At 36.2% G+C, this 21,498-nt stretch overlaps 1 protein-coding gene across 5 annotated transcripts in view; it reads right to left on the reverse strand.

Moving 5' to 3' along the window:
* Nucleotides 1-19,008, reverse strand: part of QKI (QKI, KH domain containing, RNA binding) — a 121,560-nt gene extending 102,552 nt beyond the window's left edge. For all 5 annotated transcript variants that reach the window (XM_011999638.1, XM_011999637.1, XM_011999641.1 and 2 more), the window contains exon 1: nt 18,554-19,008. In XM_011999638.1, coding sequence (XP_011855028.1) covers nt 18,554-18,673 — 120 coding nt within the window. In that variant the 5' untranslated portion in view covers nt 18,674-19,008. The remainder of the gene's footprint in view (nt 1-18,553) is intronic.
* Between the last annotated feature and the right edge of the window lie 2,490 nt (nt 19,009-21,498).

A 21,498-nucleotide genomic window follows, 5' to 3' on the forward strand; every position in this document is an offset into this window, starting at 1 on the left:
CTTCTTTTTCTACTCTCCAGATAAGCTTGTATATGGCTGTTATTTCTTCCTTAAATAATGAATAAAATTCACTGGTGAAGCTACTTGAGCCTAGATATTTTTCTATAGAAGGTTTTAAATTATGGATTCAGATTTTCTACTCCTTCGTATGTCAATTTTTAAGTTGTGTCCATTTTGTCTAAATTTTCAAATTTGTTGATTTAAAGTAGGTGTCTAATTTAATTATTTTTAATACCTATAAGATCGGAAATGATGTCCCATTTTTTTATTCTTGACTGGTTACCTCTATTTTCCTTTTTTCTTGATCAGTCTTCAAAAGTGTTTTAAAAGAACCTGCTTTTGTTGACGGAGGTAGACTGATTCCAAAAATGGCCACAATTCTCTGCCCCTCATTGTGTCCATGCCATCTGCAAAGGGAATCTGCACCTCCTCCTATCTCCTGAATCTAGCCTAGCATTGTGACTTGCTTTAGCCAATACAATGTAGTGGTAAGAATGATATGCCTCAGTGTCAGTCTTACATGGTTCTACTCTCTTAGAGCCCTCTTCCCCCATGTAAATAAGCTTGGACTAAAACTTGTTGGGTAATGAAAGACAGTGATCCAGTCATCATCAATGTCTGCAACCAGGCAACTCCCAGAAGCACAACCACCTGGCTGACCTTACAGCTGACTGAACGACGGACTCAGGAGCTCAACAAGTGGTGTAAGTTTCTGGAGAAATTCATTATAATAAAGAGATAGCTAGCTGAAATACTGAATTATTTCATTCTGTGTTTATCTTTAATTGATTTCTACTCTTCATTAACTACTTCCTTCCTTCTACTTCCTTCGTTTAATCTGCTGTTCTTTTTCCAAATTTTTGAAATGAATATTTTGCTTATTGTATTCCTTCTTTTCTAACATAAACATCTAAAGCTTTACATATACCTCTCTAAGCTGGTTTTAGTTGTATCCCACAAATTCAGACAGGGAGCAGTTTCATTTTCATTCAAAGTCAAGGTAATCTGGCATCTACTAAATATTTAAATATATTATTCTCATTTCAACATATAATAATTTCCTAGTTATATTTTTTGATTTCTAGCTTTCTACAGTGTAATCAGCAAACATACTACATGTAATAGCCATCCTTAATATTTGTTCAAACTTGCTTTTCAGCATAGTACATGGTCAATTTTTGTAAATATTCCATAGGTGCTTAAAAAGAATGCAAAGTCTGGTGTGATTAAATTTTATCTGTTTCGCCTTTTACTTCTAATTTTGCTGTATATGTGTAAAGGCTATTACAACCAACCCTTAAACAAGAGGTCTGAACTAAGTGGGTCTACTTACACACAGATTTTTTTTCCATAAATATTACATCACGTATGACACCCCTCCCACCTCCACCACTTCTTCTGCCTCTGCCACCCTTGAGACAGTAAGACCAAACCCAAATCTTCCACCTCTTCCTCAGCATACTCAATGTAAAGACCACCAGGATGAAGACCTTTACAGTGATCTACTTCTGCTTAATGAATAATAAATAGAGTTTTTCTTCCTTATGATTTCTTAAAAACATTTTCTTCTCTATGGCTTATTTTATTGTAAGAATACAGTGTTAATATATGTAACATACAAAATGTGTTGATCAACTGTTTATGTTATCAGTAAGGCTTCCAGTCGACAGCAGGCTATCAGTAGTTAAGTTTGGAGGTAGTTAAAAGTTATACGTGGAATTTTTTACTGCAAAGGGGGTCGGTGCCCCTCACCCCTATGTTGTTTAAGGGTTAAGTGTGTATCTTCCTGTCATTATGAAGTGGCCTTCTTCATCTCTAGAGATGCCTTTTGCCATTAAGCTTACACTGATACTAATACAGAATTTTCTGTTAATTTTTCTTATGTGTCTTTTCTTGATCCTATCTATTACTTTCAAACTTTTGTTATCCTTATTTTAAACAGGACTCCTGTAAAAATCATCTAAATGAGTTGCTTCTTCATTGAACTTTAATAGGAACAGCCCACTTATACTACATGGTTTACTAAATCTTTTTACTAAGTGTTTTCTATGTACTCTACTTCTTTTCCTTTTCTTTCCTTTCTTGCCTCTTTTTCCTGGATGTGGGCAGAGGGAAGGTTGCACATGGATGTATTTTCTTGGCTCTTTTCTTCTATCAGTTTGGAAGTTATATGCTTGTTCACCCTAGTATTTACAACACGCTTCCTTGACTTATCAAACATTAATGTGCACTTGTACTTTTACCCTTTTCCCATATAAATACAAGGACCTCAGAAAGTGTAATATTTATCCTCAATCCAGTTTATATGCCTGTGTTTTTAAATTCTATATATTTTAAACTCAACAGGCCATTATTTTCACTTTGTACAAATATGCATTTAGGTTTATCAACATATTTTACCATTTTTGTTGCTCTTTATTCCTTTATGCATCTTCAACTTTTCAAAGTCATCATTCTTCTGCCTGAAAAACAACCTTCAGCATTTCCTTTAGTGAACGTCTTCTAGTAATGAACTCTCTCCATTTTTCCTTATCTGAAAATGTCTTATTTTTGAAGGGCACCTTAAAGGTTTATACACTGTCTTCTGGATTCATTCCACTGTTACTAACAGAAGTGAACCGAGTCTTCCCATTGCTCCTTTGAAGGTGATCTTTTCTCTCTTCTAGCTGCTTTAAGATTTCCTCATCATTACTTTTCAGTAGTTTTATTATGATATGCCAAGGTGTGGTTTCCTTTATCATGTTTATCAGTAAGTATGATAAATAGAAAGAAAACCACAGTTTCACAAATCTGTGACTTTCTTTCCTTCTATGGTTTTACAGTTCTGAAACACACTTCTCCCAAACTCTGCTTCTGTCCCATTCCATGTCTCCTCTTCTTCTAATACCACAACTACATATATTAAATTTTCTCACTATATTCCTTTTACTTTTCACACTCCCTTCTACTTTTTTCCATCCCTCTGCATCTCCATGCTGAAAATTTTCTTCTGAGCTATCTTCCAGTTTACTAATTCTCTCTTCAAATGCTTCCAATCTTCTGTTAAACCCACCTGTTGAGTTAATAGTAGGTAAGTAATTTTCTGGCTTAGTTTTTCTCTTATAGCTTCCATTTCTCTTCCTTTTCTTCTGTCTCCTTCCACACTGAAAACTTACAGATCTTACAAAGTCTGGGTCTGAAATTCTAAAATCTAGAGTCTCAGTGCATTTGTTTCTATTGTTTGTCAGATTGTTTCTTCAGATTTTTGTTAATGTCATCTTGTCTCCTTGTGTGCTTAGTTATTTTCTAGCGTGTGTCAGACAATACACTTGCACCTACTTTTACAAGCAACCCAGGATCAATGCAATTTCACTTACTGAGATAGACAATTTTGAGCTGAGATATTGTCTCTGTGAGGACCTGTAACCTCCTGGTTCATTCTTACTCCTAAAGTACATATCCATCAGTGTCCCTACCCCCAAGCAAAGACTAGGCTGGGCATGGCAACAGAAATTGACATAGACAAATTATAGACTCCAAATGCTGTCCTCCAAAGCTCAGCCTTTCATCTGCCCTCTCCAGATTCTGCAAACATGCTCAGCAGAAAAAGAGATCCCCTAAAACAGGCTTATATCCTTGATCATCTCACCTCCTGAAGACCCTGAACTAGTAATTCTTTACAATCTTGCTGGATCTCTGATGTGTTCAGTTTTTTTTTTTTCCTATTCTATCCTATTTTACTAGAATTGCTCAGCTGGTCTGCATTACCTTGTCAGTCCTTAACAAACACAAGTCTACTGGCATTTTTTGAGCAGTTGCTTTTTAATCTAAAGAGGTCTAGAACTGACATAAGGTAGTATGGTGTAACAATGTGTTGAAATGAGGATCTGAAGGAAAAAAAAAACATAACAGAAAAATCTATCAACATGCCTGGTCTTATGTTCATCTCCAATAAGCTCTTCCTACTTTTCTACAACATCATCACTTAACCAGTTTATGTAAGTCACAGATTCCATCAAATTTCACTTCCCCGCTCCTCCAAACAACCTGGACGGAGATAACAATCTTTATACCCCATCACTCACTCACTTTGTTTTTCAGTAAAATAGAGAACAGCCTTTCATTTTCAAATTCAATTCAACAAAACATTTACTTAAAGCTTATTATGTGGCAAGGAGTGAAGTAAATGTGAAGGATTGAGAATAAAGAAACTCTGCTCTCAAGAAGTCTGTGAAAATGCCTGTACTGTATTTGTTACCTTGGCTATTCTTTAAATAAGTAACCTTGTCAGCTACTCTTCAGTAATAGTAGTACTCTATACAGATCTTGTTCCAAATTGTCACATACTAGATACACATCTATACTTCACATATGGCCCAAAAATGTCTGGAAAAATGCATTATGAACAGAGATACTTTAGTACAAATAACTAATATGTAACTGGTTTCGACCCGTACCCTTTGTGAAGCCAGTTGCCCTACACTCTGTGACCACATACAGAGCCCTGTTTGGCGTACCTCACCCTTTTCATGCCTTAAACCTCCTTGGCTGGAACCACATCAAGATTACATAGAAAAGGGCTTCTACCACAGCTACTTAACCTTCACAATTATTTACTAAATTAAAAATGTTTGTAAAACAGTTACAATCACAGCATTAAATCTGTGACACAAAATTTTACTAACAAAAATGAAACAATCACTATTGCCCCAAGAAACAGTTCAAGGATGTTAAGTTGCATGCCATCAGGACTGTGGTACAGCTGAAATTGTCAAGGTCATCCTTCTCAAAATGTTGTAAGTAGAGAACGAAAAAAAAAAAACTAATCATAGCAGCTGCTTTGTCTACTGCAACCAATTTCCAAGTTAATATCGTTTGCCTTGCATTAAAATTCATTCTGTGTTGATTTATCACGCCAGTTCTGCAGCTTCATTCAATTAAAACAATGTCACAACACTTTCAAAGAAAATCATTTCAAACAGCCTGAGCTAAGTGCAACTTTCAAGGCCAAAAGAAGGGAAAGAAAAAGGGGAAAAAAAGATGTTCATTAACCCTACTGTTTAAATACAGACCTTCTCTGTGGCTCACCAATTATATTTCTGCCAAGTGGCACGTTAATTTACAAAGAAGAGGTTTACCAACAATTATGTCTAATGTTATTCATTGCTGCTCACATTTCATTTTAAATGGAAATGATAGATTTTTCCCAATGACAAAATGTAAAGCATTATAGAAAACCCTTCCATTAACCTTTTTAAAATTCCATAAACTCCTGCGACACATTATCAAAATAGATAATAAAAAATGGATTTCCAAAAGCACCTCAAGTGAAACACTTCTAAGAACTCATAAAGTGTAATCTCTGCCTAAAATGTGGGGGCGATGGGAGAAACCAAGATTTCATTTTAAAAATGCACTTTTTGGATTGCTTCTTGCACAACAGATTGATAATCTGTTTTTAAATATTGTGTCTAGTTCTAATTTCTAGGGTGATTTTAGCTAGATGCCTTACACATCTTCCATTATATCACATAAGCAACACACTGGGTATGAAACAAATACAGTCACAGAAGCGTATATGTGTATTTGTTAAAGTCTTTCACTTAGCAGAAGACAAAAAATGGACCACACCCAATCTAGTCAACACTAGTGGACCTATTTTATACAAGTATGTGAGACGAGAGAAGAGTTGTGGCTATATATTAACAGCACAACTGTTTTTAATTAAAAATACAGAATGAATACAGATGCTCCTTGACTTACAATGGAGTTAAGTCCCAATAAACCCACCATTGAGTTGAAAGTGCAGTTTTAAATTTATGATATTTTCAATTCCAATGGTTTTATCTGGAGATGGCCCCACCATAAATTGAGATGCATACTGAAAACATATCACTTTCGAACCACTGTAAACAATCCTAAGTCAGACCACTGTAAGTTGGGGACTATAGATCAAAGTGTCTTGTGTTTTGAGAGAAAATGAGCATCTTATGCCTTGCTACCTTCATATTAATTCTTATAAATTAGTAAGTGGCCAAATATATCTGCTGGAGAAATAGCTAATTTATAAAACATAATTAACATTACAGGAAACATCTGGCAAAACCTTTCACATATTGGGCCTTTATAAACATTTTTGTTCATGGTACACATGGCACATGTTATGTACAAGTGCTATGTAAAAAAGTTTTCTTACAAGGCTATGTAAAAACAAAACAAAAATTTAAAACTGCATACTTCCATGCTGAAACAGAAAGTGGAAATAACAACTGTTTTGTTTTTATTACTGACTTTGTCCTTTGGGATTTATCCTGAGAACAGCCAGTCAGGCTTATTATATGAGAAATTTCTAAACGTATGAGTTCCAGTGCTGCATACAAGTTACAATTCAGTGACTGAATCCCTCCCTCCAGCTTTATTGAGATATAATGAACAAGGTTTAACTTGTGATGATTTAATTTGGGTATACATTGTGAAATGGTTACCACAATCAAGCTGATTAACACATCACCCACACAGCTACTGCGCTCAGACATGCACATGCACGCGTGTGTGTGTATGGGTCATGTTAAGCACCTTTTCATAAGCCTTTTGGACATCTGTATATTTTCTTTTGAAAAAATGTCTATTCAAGTTATTTGTCTACTTTTAAATTGGGTTATGTGATTTTTTTGTTTGTTTTGCTGTTTTGGGCTGAGTTAATATTCTGATATCTTTTGGATATTAAACCCTTATCAGATATAAGGTTTGCAGATACTTCCTCCCATTCTGTAGGTTGCCTTTTCATTTTGTTGATTGTTTCTTTGCTGTGCAGAAGCATGTTAATTTGATGTAGTCCTGTTTATTTTTGCTTTTGTTGCTTGTGTTTTATGGGTGTAATATCTAGAAAAATTATTACCAAGACCAGTATCAAATACCTTTATATTTCAGTGTTTTTTTCCTACGTTTTACAGTTTCAGGAAATTCATTTAGGTCTTTAATCCACTTTGACTAAATTTTTACGTATGGTGTAAGATAAGGGTCCACTTTCATCTTTGGAATGTGAATATCCAGTTTTCCCAGCACCAATTGTTTAAGAGACGATTCTTTCTCCATTGTGTAGTCCTGGTACCCTTGTCAAAGATTAGTTGACCATACATTCATAGATTTATTTCTGAGATTCTGTTCTGTTTCACTGGTCTGTGTGTCTGTTTTCATGCCAGAAGCAAATTATTTTGAATATAATTTGAAATCAGGAACTGCAATGCCTCAGCTTTGTTCTTTCTCAAGATTGTTTTGGTGTTAGGTGTTTTTTGTGGTTCCACAAGGATTTTAGGATTGTTTTTTCCTATTTCTATGAAAAATGCCATTGGAATTTTGACAGGAATTGTATTGAATCTATAGATTGCTTTGGGAAGTATGGAAATTTTAACAATAATCTTCCAATCCATGAACATGGAATACTTTTCCATTTATTTGCATCTTTAATTTATTTGATTAGTGTTATAGTTTTCAGCGAGCAGACATTTTTTACCTCCTTGGTATTATTTCTAATTATATTATTCTTTTTTTTTTTTTTTTTTCGCTCTGTGGCCCACATTGGAGTGCAGTGGCGCAATCTCAGCTCACTGCAAGCTCCGCCTCCCCAGTTCACGCCATTCTCCTGCCTCAGCCTCCAGAGTAGCTGGGACTACAGGCACCCACAACCACGCCCGGCTAATTTTTCGTATTTTCAGTAGAGACGGAGTTTCACCGTGTTAGCCAGGATGGTCTTGATCTCCTACCTCATGATCCGCCCGCCTTAACTATAATCCCAAAGTGCTGGGATTATAGGCGTGAGCCACCGCGCTTGGCCTATTTCTAATTATATTACTCTTTCTGATGCTACTGTAAATGAGAGTGCCAATTTTTTTTTTTTTTTTTTGAGATGCAGTTTCGCTCTTGTCACCCAGGCTGGAGTGCAGTGACGCGATCTCAGCTCACTGCACCCACCGTCACCCAGGCTCAAGTGATTCTCCTGCCTCAGCCTTCCAAGTAGCTGGTATTACAGGCCTGGGCCACCACACCCAGTTGACTTTTTTGTATTTTTTTGTAGAGACGGGGTTTCACCATGTTGGCCAGGCTGGTCTCGAACTCCTGACCTCAGGTGATTCTCCCGCTTCGGCCTCCCAAAGTTCTGGGATTATAGGCATGAACCACCATACCTGACCTCTTAATCTCTTTTTTGAATAGTTTGTTGTTACTGTATAGACAGAAGACTGATTTTTGCATGTTGATTTTTATATCCCAGAACTTTACTAATTGAACAGATTTTTTGATGGTGTCTTGAGTTTTTCTATATACAAGATTATGCCATTGCAAACAGAGATAATTTTACTCCTTCCTTTATGATTTAGGTGTCTTTTACTTTTTTTTTTGAGACAGTCTTGCTCTGTTGCCCTGGCTGGAGTGCAATGGTGCAATCTCAGCTCACTGCAACCTCCACCTCTTGGACTCAAGTGATTCTCCTGCCTCAGCCTGCTGAGTAAGCTGGGATTACAGGCATGCATCACCATGCCCGGCTAATTTTTGTATTTTTTTGTAGAGACAGGGTTTCATGTTGGCCAGGCTGGTATCCAACTCTTGACCTCAAGTGATCCGCCCACCTCAGCCTCCCAAAGTGCTGGGAATCAGAGGCATGAGCCACCACTCCTAGCTGCCTTTATTTTTTTTCCCTTGGCCTAACTGCTCTGGCTAGCAACTTACTATATTTAATGGAAGAGGCAAGGGTGGGCATCCATGTCTGCTTCCTGATCTTAGAGGAAAAGCTTTCAGCTTTTCACCATTAAGTATGATGTTAGCTGTGGGCTTGTCACACATAGCCTTTATTATGTTGAGGCATAGTGCTTCTACACCTTATTTGGTTTATCGTGAAAGGACGTTACATTTTGTCAAATGCCTTTTCTGCATCTTTTAAGATGATCTTATGGGTTTTATCTTCCATTCTGTTAATTTGGTGTAGCTCAGTTAATGATTCGCATATGTTGAACCATTTTTACACTCAGGGGGAAAATCTCACTTGATCATGGTGTATGCTCCTTTTAATGTGCTATTCAATTCAGTTTGCTAGTATTTTGTTGAGGATTTCTGCATCTTTTCATCAAGGATACTGGCCTATAACTTTATTTTCTTATAATGTCCTTATCCTGGCTTTGGTTAAGGGCAATGCTGGCCTCATAAAATGAATCTGGGAAGTGTTCTCTCCTGCTCAGTTTTTTGGAAGTTTGAGAAGCATTGGTGGTAATTCGTCTTTAAATGTTGGGAGGAATTTGACAGTGAAGCCATCAGCTCTTGGGCTTTTATTTGTTGGGAGGTTTTCACGTAACGATTCAATCTCCTTACTCATTATGGGGCTGTGCAGATTTTCTGTTCCTTCATCATGTGGTCCTGATAGGTTGTATGTTTTAGGAATTTATCCATTTCTTCCAGTTTACTCAATTTTTTGGCATGTATTTATGCACAGTAGTCTTTTATGATCTTATTATTTCTATGGTATCAGTTGTAATGTCTCCTCCTTCATTTATTTTGACTTTTTTTTCTCTTGGGTTAGTCCAGCTAAAGGTGTGGCAATTTTGTTTACCTTTTCAAAAACCAACTCTCAGTTTTGTTGACCTTTTCAGTTGTATTCCTGGCCTCTATTTCATTTATTTCTGCTCTGATCTTTATTATTTCATTCCTTCTGTTTAAGCCTCTGGCACCCACTATTTCCAGGTAGTTTCCCACCCATTTAAAAAAAAAAAAAAAAAAAAAAATCCCAGGAAATTTTTACTGTGAGAATGAAAACTCACTATGTAATTTCACTACACAGTTTCTTCTACGGACTACGTATTGTGTGAGATATCATAGATTAAAAAAAAATAAAACACTAACAGTGAGTTTCTGACTTCAGGAATGACCTGCAAGAGTCATGCAGATCACTGCATACCATGTGATAAGAGCTTAAGAGGTGGGTACAAAGTGTTCTAAGGGGAACCAACTGTCTGTAGGAGTCAAAGCACACACACATAGCAAAAGGAGCACTAGAGCTCAATATTGTGGGATGAGGGAGAGCTGGGCATGTTTGGTGGGAAGGAAGAAATAAGAAAGAGGTGTCACAGAGAAGAAAAATTAAAAGTACCTGCCATTTTTACAGAAGAGTGAATTGCTTAGGTGGCTGGGAAACATGGGTAGCAGCAAATAAAGCTTGAAAAGTAGTTTGGCATCTTTTAAAAGGCCTTGTGCATTGGACCTCATATTCTCACAAATACTGTCTTCTGCTCTTGTCATAAAACACTTGTTGACTTGTATTGCCTTCATATTGTTATTAATTGGTTAAATAATCTTTTTTCTAATTGTTACTTAACATCTGGAGTGATAATCTATCTTCTTCACCTGAATTTGTTTTGAATGGTTTCAGCTTATTATCCAGTTATATCAGTACTCAAAGAATGATACACTGTAATTTAGGATATCCAAATGAGCATACCACAGATTTCAAATTTTGGTTTTAACTGGTTATTAATTTTTCCCCTTTGCTGCTGGTGTCAAATGGGAGTATCACGAGTGCAAGGACTACGTCATTCAACATTTCTTAGGCGTTGAGTATGCTGCAGTATGTTTTGAGTGTTGAAGTATGAGCCAACTTCTGGCCTGGGTATTCTACATGCATTAAGTCACTTAATCCTCAAAACAACACTGTACAGTGCTTACCACTACCACCTACATCTAATACATGAGAGGTAACATCAGTAGCCCAAATTCTAGAACACCTAGATTGATTCTACTAGAGTTCAGACACTTAATACGGCCTCTCTTCTAAAGACCTTAACATATACCCTGATAACAACAAAAATTCATGGTTAGTTTTCTCATTGTTGTTAATCTTTCAAAATGTCTAGTACTCAGTTTACAGAAACTCTATTCAAATCCAAGTTTACTTTCAGAATTAGTCCAGTTGTGTTTTTATAATTTCTTCCCCAACTACATACATACCAAACATATCATTACTATATCATTTCAGATCATCACATCTTGGTTTCTCAATATTTTCATATCTTTTGCTGATTGTCACCACTTTAACAATCATCACATATATCTTTATTCTCAATGAATGGCAATACCAGTAAGGCCCTTCCCTCATTCTTAGCCTTCACATGTGAAAGATAAAGAAATCTTAAGATTCTCCCTATTTAATCTGTGCTCTTCATTTCAACTGCCACTGCCTGAGTTCAAGCTCTCATTATTCCATACCTGGATTGTGGCTATATCAGTACCATGAGAGCAATTATGTCTTTTCATATTCCTGTGCCCTGTTACCTAGCATGGAACACATACTAACATTTCTAGGATGAAGAAATGATACTAAGATTTTGCTGTTTTATATTCAGATATCATTTTTAGTGTTCAAGTTCTAATTACTTTTCAAATTTTAAGAGGTTTGTTTTAATCTGTCCTTAACATGGCAAAGTTATACTACTTATATACTATCTTAAAAGTACAAAGGAAAGAAACTATCAAAACAATCATTGTTCTATAACCTCAAACAATACAGCATTGAAGTTTTCAAAGTCAATCAATTCCCTACCAGATAATAAAGAAAATATTTAACAATATGAAACAAGGAGATGCTCAAGTTTATGACGGACAGGCTGCTTACTGATGACACTGATTTTGGACTTGGGAAAAGCAGTGTTCTATGGTAGACAAAACAAGATTTCAAGAAATCCCCAATTTATTTGGAAGCTACCTTGTTGTAAATCCTGGGTTAAGATATAAAATATGTTTTCTGGCTGGGCGCGATGGCTCCCACCTGTAATCCCAGCACTTTGGGAGGCTGAGGCAGGAAGACTGCTTGAGCCCAGGAGTTCAAGACCAGCCTGGGCAACACAGTGAGACCTTGTCTCTAAGATAAAACAAAACAAAAATCACTTAAATATATATGTATTTTTTCCCAATGAAATGATTAACTGAATTTAGCTCAAAAGCTAGTAGCTGAAAAGCTCAACCTCAACATCCCTAAAGTAAAGGCAAGTGATCTCAAAAACTCAGGTACTTTTCTGCCCAAACTGAAATCAAAAGAAAACATAATCTCATTAACTTACAAAATAAATTGAGGTCACCTACTTATAAACAGGAACTGAAATGCGTGGAAGAGTTCAAGCGGTATAACCTCTGACTGCTTCACAGCCCATTTCATGTGTGACAACATGAGGGGTTAGGAGGAGGAAGATTCTGTTATTAGCCATTTTACTCCCGGAGACACTGCTCTCTCAAATTGTGATGACAGGAGACCATCACCTTGAGCTTTCCTTTAATCTTTATCAGAAATAGTTCAATGTTCCTGGAATATGCATAGCACTGAGAAGCAGATTTCTCCTCGATTTCTATATTATATACTTTGGCTATTTCAGCAAGAATCCCAGAGATATGGAGATTGAATATCTATGAGTAGATATCAAATTATTATCAAATTATACATAAGTCCTTTGTAGCAGTAATTTTAACAGAGTAGATTCTAACTCTTTAGATAAATCATAGACAAACGTTTCTGTCTAATCTGAATAATTCTTCCCTAATAACCCCATCTTTTTCTTTTGTTCTTCTAAGCACTAGTTCCTATCAAATATTAAAACATATTACTTACAAAAGAAAGTGCCTGCATTTTTAAAACTCGGAAAGGCCTTATTAAAGAAATGTTAAACTTTGGAAAAATATCAGCTATGTATTGTTTTCAGACTGTCTTGTAACCCTTTCTGTAATTATTTACTAACATCCTAAGAAATGTAGTATATCCCAAACCATAAAAAGCCTATGAAATATTTGGTACACAACAGGCCCTAAATATACCCTTACAGAGTGAAATAAAGAGGAAACTTCAAAACACAACGAAGAGTCATAAATTGACTTTTACTAAACCAATCTAGTTGAAATTATATATCAACAGTAAGTTTCCCTACCTAAAATGTAAAGATATGCCCTACATTATCAAATCACACTGCTAAATTAAAACTTTAACAGGTTAATATGTAATCTGAATCACTTCACAACTCCACTGAATAAAAATATATACTAATGAGAAAAACTACCTTTAAATAGATTCCTGTACAAACTATCAAAGAGAGACATGCAGATCTTACTTTTAAAGATTATTTTCACTCATAAAATTATGATCATATTCAGGCAAAAATAAAGTGTTAACCTGGGTACTGAAAAAGGAGATTTTGAATATCATTAAATTTTGATTTAATATCATTTGTTATTCAGAAGAATGAAAGTGAAAGTAGTGTTCATCAAGACTCCTGAGGTTCTTGATTCATCCTTCGTCAAAGGAACAAAGCCTTTAAGGAAAGATAACTTACTGAATTGGCCCCTCTCCCCATAATCCCTCTAAAACAAATGCCAGCTCAACACCCAATTTGACACCAGCTTCTCAAGACTGGTGACAAATAACAACCCTATGCTAACTAACTCAGAAGCTATGACTAGCCTAAGCTGATTTGCAAACCCAGGAAAATGAAACAGAAAGAGAACTTACAACTCATGTTCCATCATCAACATATATTATTATAAGAGTGTACTGTGAATAACATTATGAATCTAAACTACTCACAACAGCAACCAGGCTGGGATCCTACAGGCTGAAAACACAATCCTTGAAGAGACATTGTCTATCTTACAAAACGTTTGACAATATGGGTATTCATGATGGCCTAGACCCAAGAGATGCCTTTCAAAGCTATTATTCGAAATTAAAGCCCATTTTAAAAACATCAGAAAATCAGAACTATATTCACATAACTCCAAGAAGTCTCACTACAATTTAATCATCAAATCATGTCCAAAGGAAGCAGTTTACCAATCTAAACTGTTCATGCATTTAACAGGACGACTAGTATCGTCAACAGCTAGACCTCGCCAATATTTATCAAATCTACTACTCTGGCAGATCCTATAGAACAATTTCCAGCAACTTGAAATTGATAACTAGGCAAATTTAATGACAAAATTATTACTGGCTCATTCAAAATATAACACTTTTTACTTATGTAAATCAGTTAACTCTATTCATAATCATTTATAACATTTCCATGGATTCAAACAAGAAAACCTGACCAGCCAGATAAACAGTTTGATGGTCTAAATATAACTTCAATGCTCTTTCATGTCTGTAGTTTTATGAATGCACAAGAAACTTAAAGTCTTAAATAATTTAATCTTTTATCTTTCATACAAGACTGAGCTCCTTCAAGAACAGGATTATTTTTCTTATGTGTAATCACAAAAACCACAGAGTGCCTGCTCTATCAGGTGTCACATATTTGTCACTTTCACTCCTCCAAACAATCCTATGAAGTGAACCTTATAACTTCATAGACAAACAGATTCTAAAAAGCAGCCATACGCTCAAAGCCAATGTGATCATCTCAATTATTTTTCGGCAAATATTTATTTCAGTCCCCTTCTCACTGTAAATGAAGTGAATGTCAGTAGTGCTGACTTTGAGGTTTCTCAACGTCAGCACTACTGACATTTGGGGCCCGGTAATTCTTAGTTGGGGGGCTGGAGGTGCACGGAGGCTGACTGTCCTGTGCATTATAGGATGTTTAACAGTATCCCTGGACTCTACCCACTAGATGCTAATAGTACCCCCTCTCCCAAGTTTAGACACTGAAAGTATCTCTAGCCATTGCCAAATGTCCCCATAGGTAAAACTGCCACCAGCTGAAAATCACTGGGCTAATGGAAAGGAACAAGAGCAGAGGCCTTATACATGCTTATGCAATTTGGCTTGGATCTTGCATTCCAGTGGCCTGACATAACAGCATGCCCTAAGCAGCCACTGCCCGCTTTAGCCTGGGTCCAGCAGGAACATAAATGCAGAAGACCTAAACCCACCCACAGTTAGCCTCAATCAAGCTAGGCTCCACCTTAATCAGTATACCCTCAGCCAACATACAGACCCATGAGCACAGAAATAAATGATTATTATTTTAAGCCACCCAGTTTTAGAGTGTTTTATCATGGAGCATTATTGTGGCAATTGTTGAGAAATACAGCCAATAAGGGGAGAAGCCAGAATTCAAAAGCTAGGCTTATCTGACTAAAAAACCTACTGTCTTTACTATATCAAAGAGTTTTTTCAAAAGAATTAAATATTCTCACCCAGAATGTGCTTGGTACACAGTAGAGATGCAACAGAAGTCTGCTTTATTCATAAGTATTAATTCTGTAAAAATTTTAATACATTTTCAGTGGCCTATTCATATCAGCTTCTCATTCTTACATCATGAGGTCAAACTTCAAAAACGTTGCATAGGGCACTACAGCACGGCTTCATTTCTCAGACCTTGAGTCTGAGACTTTCTTCTCCTATCAGTTTCAGAGCTCTGCACAGCTAAGTTCAAAACACTGTCTCTAACTTAACACTGACTTCTGTAACGTGCTATGTGCAAATGCAAAAGACAACAGGTTTAAAGAAAAAGAAAAGCTGAACAATATCTGAAAGAATGAGTTTCATACAAATATGCACAAATACTTACTGTGCATACACCATTTACCAGACACATTCTAAGCACTGGAAATATGGTACTGAAAGACAAAAAGATTCCTGCCCTGATAGAGCTTCCATTCTTGTGACACACAGCTTAAAGACATTTTCCAAGTGCTTCACTCATATTAACTCTTTCGTCTTCATTATCTTGTGAGAAGTTTAATATCTCCATTACAGAAATGAGAAAACTGAACACTAGGAATGAAAAGTCACAAAACAACATCACTTCCCAGGCTTTTGGTTAAGATCAAGTATAACACCAAAGCCACAAAACAAGCAGCAAAACTAGCTAGAAGTCTTGACTCTGAGTTCCTACTTTTGACCACGGCATGACACTGCCCCTCTGCTAACTCTCTAACCTCACATCTTACACTTCCCAAGCACGTTTCTGCCTGAGTCAGCTGTACTTGCTGTTCACTCTGCCTGGAATGTTTTTCTCCCAGATGGTTTTCATGCCTTCCTCCCATCATTCTGTTCCTGTCTCTCCATTCCCATCATATTATAAGAGATTTCTTCCCTGATTACCCTTAAAAATGAATACTTCCTTCCATACACAGTCACTATTCATCTGTCTACCCCACTTTATGTTTCTCCGTAACACTGATTACAGCTATAGATTCATTTGTTTACTGTTTGTCTTTGCCACTGAGATGTCCACTCCACGAGACCAGTGACACTGTTTAATTCATCACTTCACCACTTACCGTTTCAGGCCTCCTGAAATGATGATGCCTGGCAAAATAACCAGGTACATGATCACCCACCTCTCAGCCTGGCTGACCCTGCCCCCGCTCCAAAAAAAAAAAAAAAACCCAAAAAACTTAGAGGAGTGATTCTCACACTTCAGCAAGCATTAGAATTATCTATAGGGCTTAACAGGCAGATTGCCAGGCCTCACCCTTACCCCAGAGTTTCTGATTCAATAAGTATGGAAAGGGGCTTGAACATTTACAGTTCCCAGAAAGCATAGAAACTATGGTCCAAGGAGTGTGTTTTGAGAATCACCGATCAAGACAAATATCATGCTCCAACACACCTGTCAGTAACAGTAGTTCACTATGGCAAGAAGTCACAACTGGAGGAGGAAGGAAAGGAATATAGTGAAGAGTTGCCCTCTAGACTCAAGTCCTGACTTAGAAGACTATATGAAACATATGTCTTTTAAATAATGCATAACTACCCCTTCCTTGAATAGGATTTCCTTTTTTAAGAGATGGAACCAGACAGATCAACATTATATTCTCTATCAAGGTCTTACATATTCTATGTTAATGCCCACTGCAGAAACATTATCCCTTAAGGTTTAAATAAGCAAAACAGACAGTTGCTAACCTTTCTGGAATAGTGAAAAACCTAACAGCAGTAGACTCCAATTGGAACAGCTGCCCAAATCACAATTTCCCATCTCTACAAATAATCCTAATACCCAGGGTAGGCTCACAGTGGTCGTGTCTAGGTAATGGTAGGTAACTTCACTTCCCCAGTCAGAAAGGCCCAGAACACATTCACTCTTCTAAGAATTTTAAAGATAAAGTCTGGGAGGCACCGATGCCAAGTTAAGTCAGCAAGGCTCTCAACCGAGAAGCTCCACAAACTCCTGCTGCTCAAGTTCTCAGATGCCCTCGTTCCTAGCCTAACATGGCACTTTGTTTTCCAGCTATTCCTTTAATCCTCTGTGTTACTCAATAATCTTCCAACCAACTCCTCTTTTCCTACATTATCCAAGACTATTTGTGTATTTGCAACCAAATACCTATAAAACCAGAATAAATGTATATAACCTTTTTAAAAAAAAAAAGTTATATAGATCAATTTTTGCAAATTGTAATGTAACCGCAAAGTATCAAAGCTTATTCCTATTAATTCAACTTAAGACATTTCTCATCTAGAGACTAGTGTTCTGTCCATATAACCAATGCATCATAGAGCACAACATCGTATTTCTGACATTATAATAACTCCTTTTTTCATCTGCTTTCATAAAAGTCCTCTGAAATTTAGCAAAAAGCCACCATCTTTTCTTGGTTTATTCAACAACTATTGTTACCTATTATGTGCCAATATTACGAGGGATACAGCAGTGAATAACAAAGACAAGATTCTTGTTTTATGTACACCTTACATTCTTCTGGGGAGACAGAGAGAGAGAGAAAATAAACCAGAGAAATGCCCGATTATAAGTGCTATTGCAAAGAAAAAAAAAAGACAATGTGAAACAGTGAGTAGCTAGACAGATGGCTTTTAAATAAAAAGGTCAGGGGAAGCCTCTCTGAAGTGACATTTGAGCTAAATTCTTAATGACAAGAAGCAGCCAGCCAGAGATCAGAGCACAGCTAACATAAAGGTCCCTAAGACTGGGAACAGACTTGACTTGCTCTAAAAGCCAAAAGAGGGCCAATGTGACTACAGTGTGGTAAAGAAGAGGGAAAATCATTTAAGATGAGGTCAGAGAAATAGAATGGACCGTATCACATAGGGTTTTGTAACAAAAAGCAAAGAATCTGGATTTATTTAGAAATTAACAGATATAGGAAAAGGAGGCTATTTGCAAGATGTTTATAGAGAATAGTTGAACAATGGACTAAGATGAGGGGAAATCAGATTACAAACAGTGGTTTCAATAAAAATTTTAGAGCTGAAAGGAACCTTGTAGTCCAACACCTTCATTTTACAGAAAGAATGCTGTGGCCCAAGCTGTGGCTTCTTGAAGGTCAGATTAAAGATGAGCAGAGTTGTGGTTGGTGCTCTGTGACAGTCAGGCCAGAGTGCTTTCCACAATTCCTCATTCAGTTTTGAAACCCAAGAGTCTATACCATGTGCATTTCCAAAGTGACATAGCAGCAATCAAATGGAAACATATTTAGAAAGAAACTTTTTAAATTATCCATGCCAAATTATTCACACTTCAGTTGATGACTGCATTTTTTTAAAGTGGCTAATAATGCTTAAGTATTTACCACCAAATATATCTCTTCCCAAAATATGTGAAGCAGAACAAAATTGAATAAAACAACAAAATATACTTACATCTGGGTATTCTTTTACAGGCACATAAAGTTTCTCTTGTAACTGAACAATAGGTCCCACAGCATCAGGCAATTCTGCACTCCTTTTCTCTGTACTGCCATTTAATGTGTCATTGTACATGTCTTTCCGTACTCTGCTAATTTCTGTTAAAAGTAAAAATTTTAAATGTGTTAGACAAAAAAAATATTCTTGCTAGTCCAGGGGAAAAAGAGAGGGCAGGGGAGGTTTCATTGATAAACCGTTAAAACTCAAATAAAGAGCTCCTGGCCTATTCTGTCATTCTCTGGATTAAGCCCATGTTTAACAGGACTACAGCCTTAATTAATTTCTACCACAAACCAATTTTTATACCAATCAAATAACATATCTTATTAAATTAACTTCAAAGCCCAAGCTCCTTCCTAACCGGTATAATATGGACTTGTTAGTTTATCTAATTTTTCCAAATCTAAATGAGGCCAGTCATTCCAAATGATAGCTTCAGTAAACAACTATAAGAATGCCTGTCAGACAAAACTAATACCAAAGCCTCTTTTGTACTTCAGAACTAATCTGTCTGAAGGACATTTAAATGGGACCACTTCGATTATTTTTAGATATCTTTAGAATACCCAAACAGAGATGTTCAAAAGACAACAGACTGCAAGTTCAGCAGAAGTCTGAGTTTCATATACAAATCTAATGGTTAAAGCTATCAGAAGAGACGTCTTAGAGCAAGTAACGGGAGAAAGAAGGACAGAATGCACTTGAGAAAAAGGAAGGGGTAAGGAAAAGAAGATCCAAACCAAGAAGAAATGGAGGTAGGAAGGAGAACTAGAGAAGAGGGGTGTTATAGAAGCTAAGAAATGACAGATTCAAGGACAGGGTGATCAACAGTATCAAATACTACAAAAGAATGTAAGATAAACAGCAAAAGATGGTACCTTGGATTTGACTATAAGCCACTGGTGATCAGAGAAGTTTCAAGGGAAAAAGATGGTAACAGATCAAACTACACTGGGTTAATAACTGAAATATTAAATATAAAAAGAGGAAGTAGTGATACCTAAAATAAATGACCTGTTTTTAAAAACCTGTATTACTGTCCTTGGATATACATATACATTTTTTTTTAAGTAGGCGAATTCTATTTTAATGAGCCGAGTACTATAAAGAAAGCGGATCCTTTCAAAAATTACTAAGCTTCTAGTATGCACCAGAAGACAGGCTCCTGTCCATTGGAACATACTGCCTAGTAAGAGTTGTCATTATTAAGGTTAGCCGGATGCATATGTAATGTCTCTCTATCCTACAGACTGTGTCCTCCTTGGGAGAGAGGCTTGCATCCATTAGTATTTAAAAATAAAATGTCTTTTATTTTTTAAATGTATTTTGTATGCTTTCCAAACATGGGGAAGTTCAATCTATTGACAGTTCCTTAGGAACTATCAAATATGAAGGCACTCTTTAATTTTTCTAACTAGTTATTTAAATCAGTTTTGGTTAAATAAAATGCAACACAGCAAAAAGGCAGGATCAAAGCTATTCTTACTCAGATATAAAATCTTAATTAAAAAAGGCACTGTAATACATTTTCTGCTTCAGTGATACCAATATTCATTTTATAACAAATTTTATCTCTTAAATAACAATTTGCTTATTAAAGCTTACCAAATGCTTTTCTCTGAATAGCAAATAAAATCAACAAAAATCAAGAATTACCTTGGATTTGACTACATGATACAGGCAGAATTTTATTATTTCCTAAGGTTCTTTTTATACTTCTAGCTTTATAATTAAATCTTTCCTAAAAATGTCCAGTATCAAATTGGTGTTTATCTTAAATTAGCATATGACAGCAATTCTCAAATCAAGTTTTCAACAACCAAATAATAATTTAAACACAAATGCTCATTTACATAATTTATATAACTACAGCAAGTAATTAACCAAGGGGCATTAGAAAAATTTAATCTAATTAAAATCACACATATATCCTTTAGCCAGGTCTCTGGACCAATAAAGCACTTTGCGTATAATTATCATTTAAATATCTTCTTCAGAAACTACCTACTCTTACTATATAGTTAGCATCACGCCAATATCAAAGCCTGCGAATAACAGCAGGAAAGAAAACTATAGATAAAATTTGCCTAAAAATATAGATGCAAACATCTGAAATAAATAGAAAAATAAAAATGCACTAAGACATAGAATTTATGCCCTGAGTGCAAGAATAGTTCAATATTGAAGAATCTACTATTATAAGTAACCATAGTAATATAATAAATCTAGGGAAGAACAGTGACTTTCCAGGTAAACAAATTTATCAAACTTAAAAAAAAAAAAAAGAATCCATTGCAAATTATCAAAAAATTCATATAAGATGACTAGATTAAAAAATATATAAATGTGCCAGGTGCAGTGGCCCATGCCTGTAATCCCAGCACTTTGGGAGGCCGAGGCAGGCAGATCACTTGAGGTGAGGAGTTCGAGACCTGCCTAGCCAACATAGTGAAACCCCGTCTCTACCAAAAATATAAAAATTAGCTGGGCATAGTGGCGGACGCCTGTAATCCCAGCTACTTGGGAGGCTGAGGCAGGAGAATCACTTGTACTCAGGAGGTAGAGGTTTCAGTGAGCCAAAATGGTGCCACTGCACTCCAGCCTGAGCAACACGAACAAAAAACTGTCTAAAAATAAATAAATAAATAAATAAATAAAGCATAAAACCAACAGTCCTCATACGTGAGCATCTATCTGGTTAGAGAATACAATTCATTTACCACTTAAGTTGTACGTTTATAAATACCTATGCGACTCTAATTAATAACACAAAGTTCCATGAGATTCTATTACCCAGTGTGTCCCCAGGTGCCTGGAACACAGCTGGCCCTCAATAAATACCTGGTGGAGGTAAACAAAGGGAAGAATGCTGGGTTTCTGCAGCATTAAAGTTAAACAAG

The sequence above is a fragment of the Mandrillus leucophaeus genome, unplaced genomic scaffold (genome assembly GCF_000951045.1).
Source record: "Mandrillus leucophaeus isolate KB7577 unplaced genomic scaffold, Mleu.le_1.0 Scaffold6, whole genome shotgun sequence".
Taxonomy (NCBI): Eukaryota; Metazoa; Chordata; class Mammalia; order Primates; family Cercopithecidae; genus Mandrillus; species Mandrillus leucophaeus.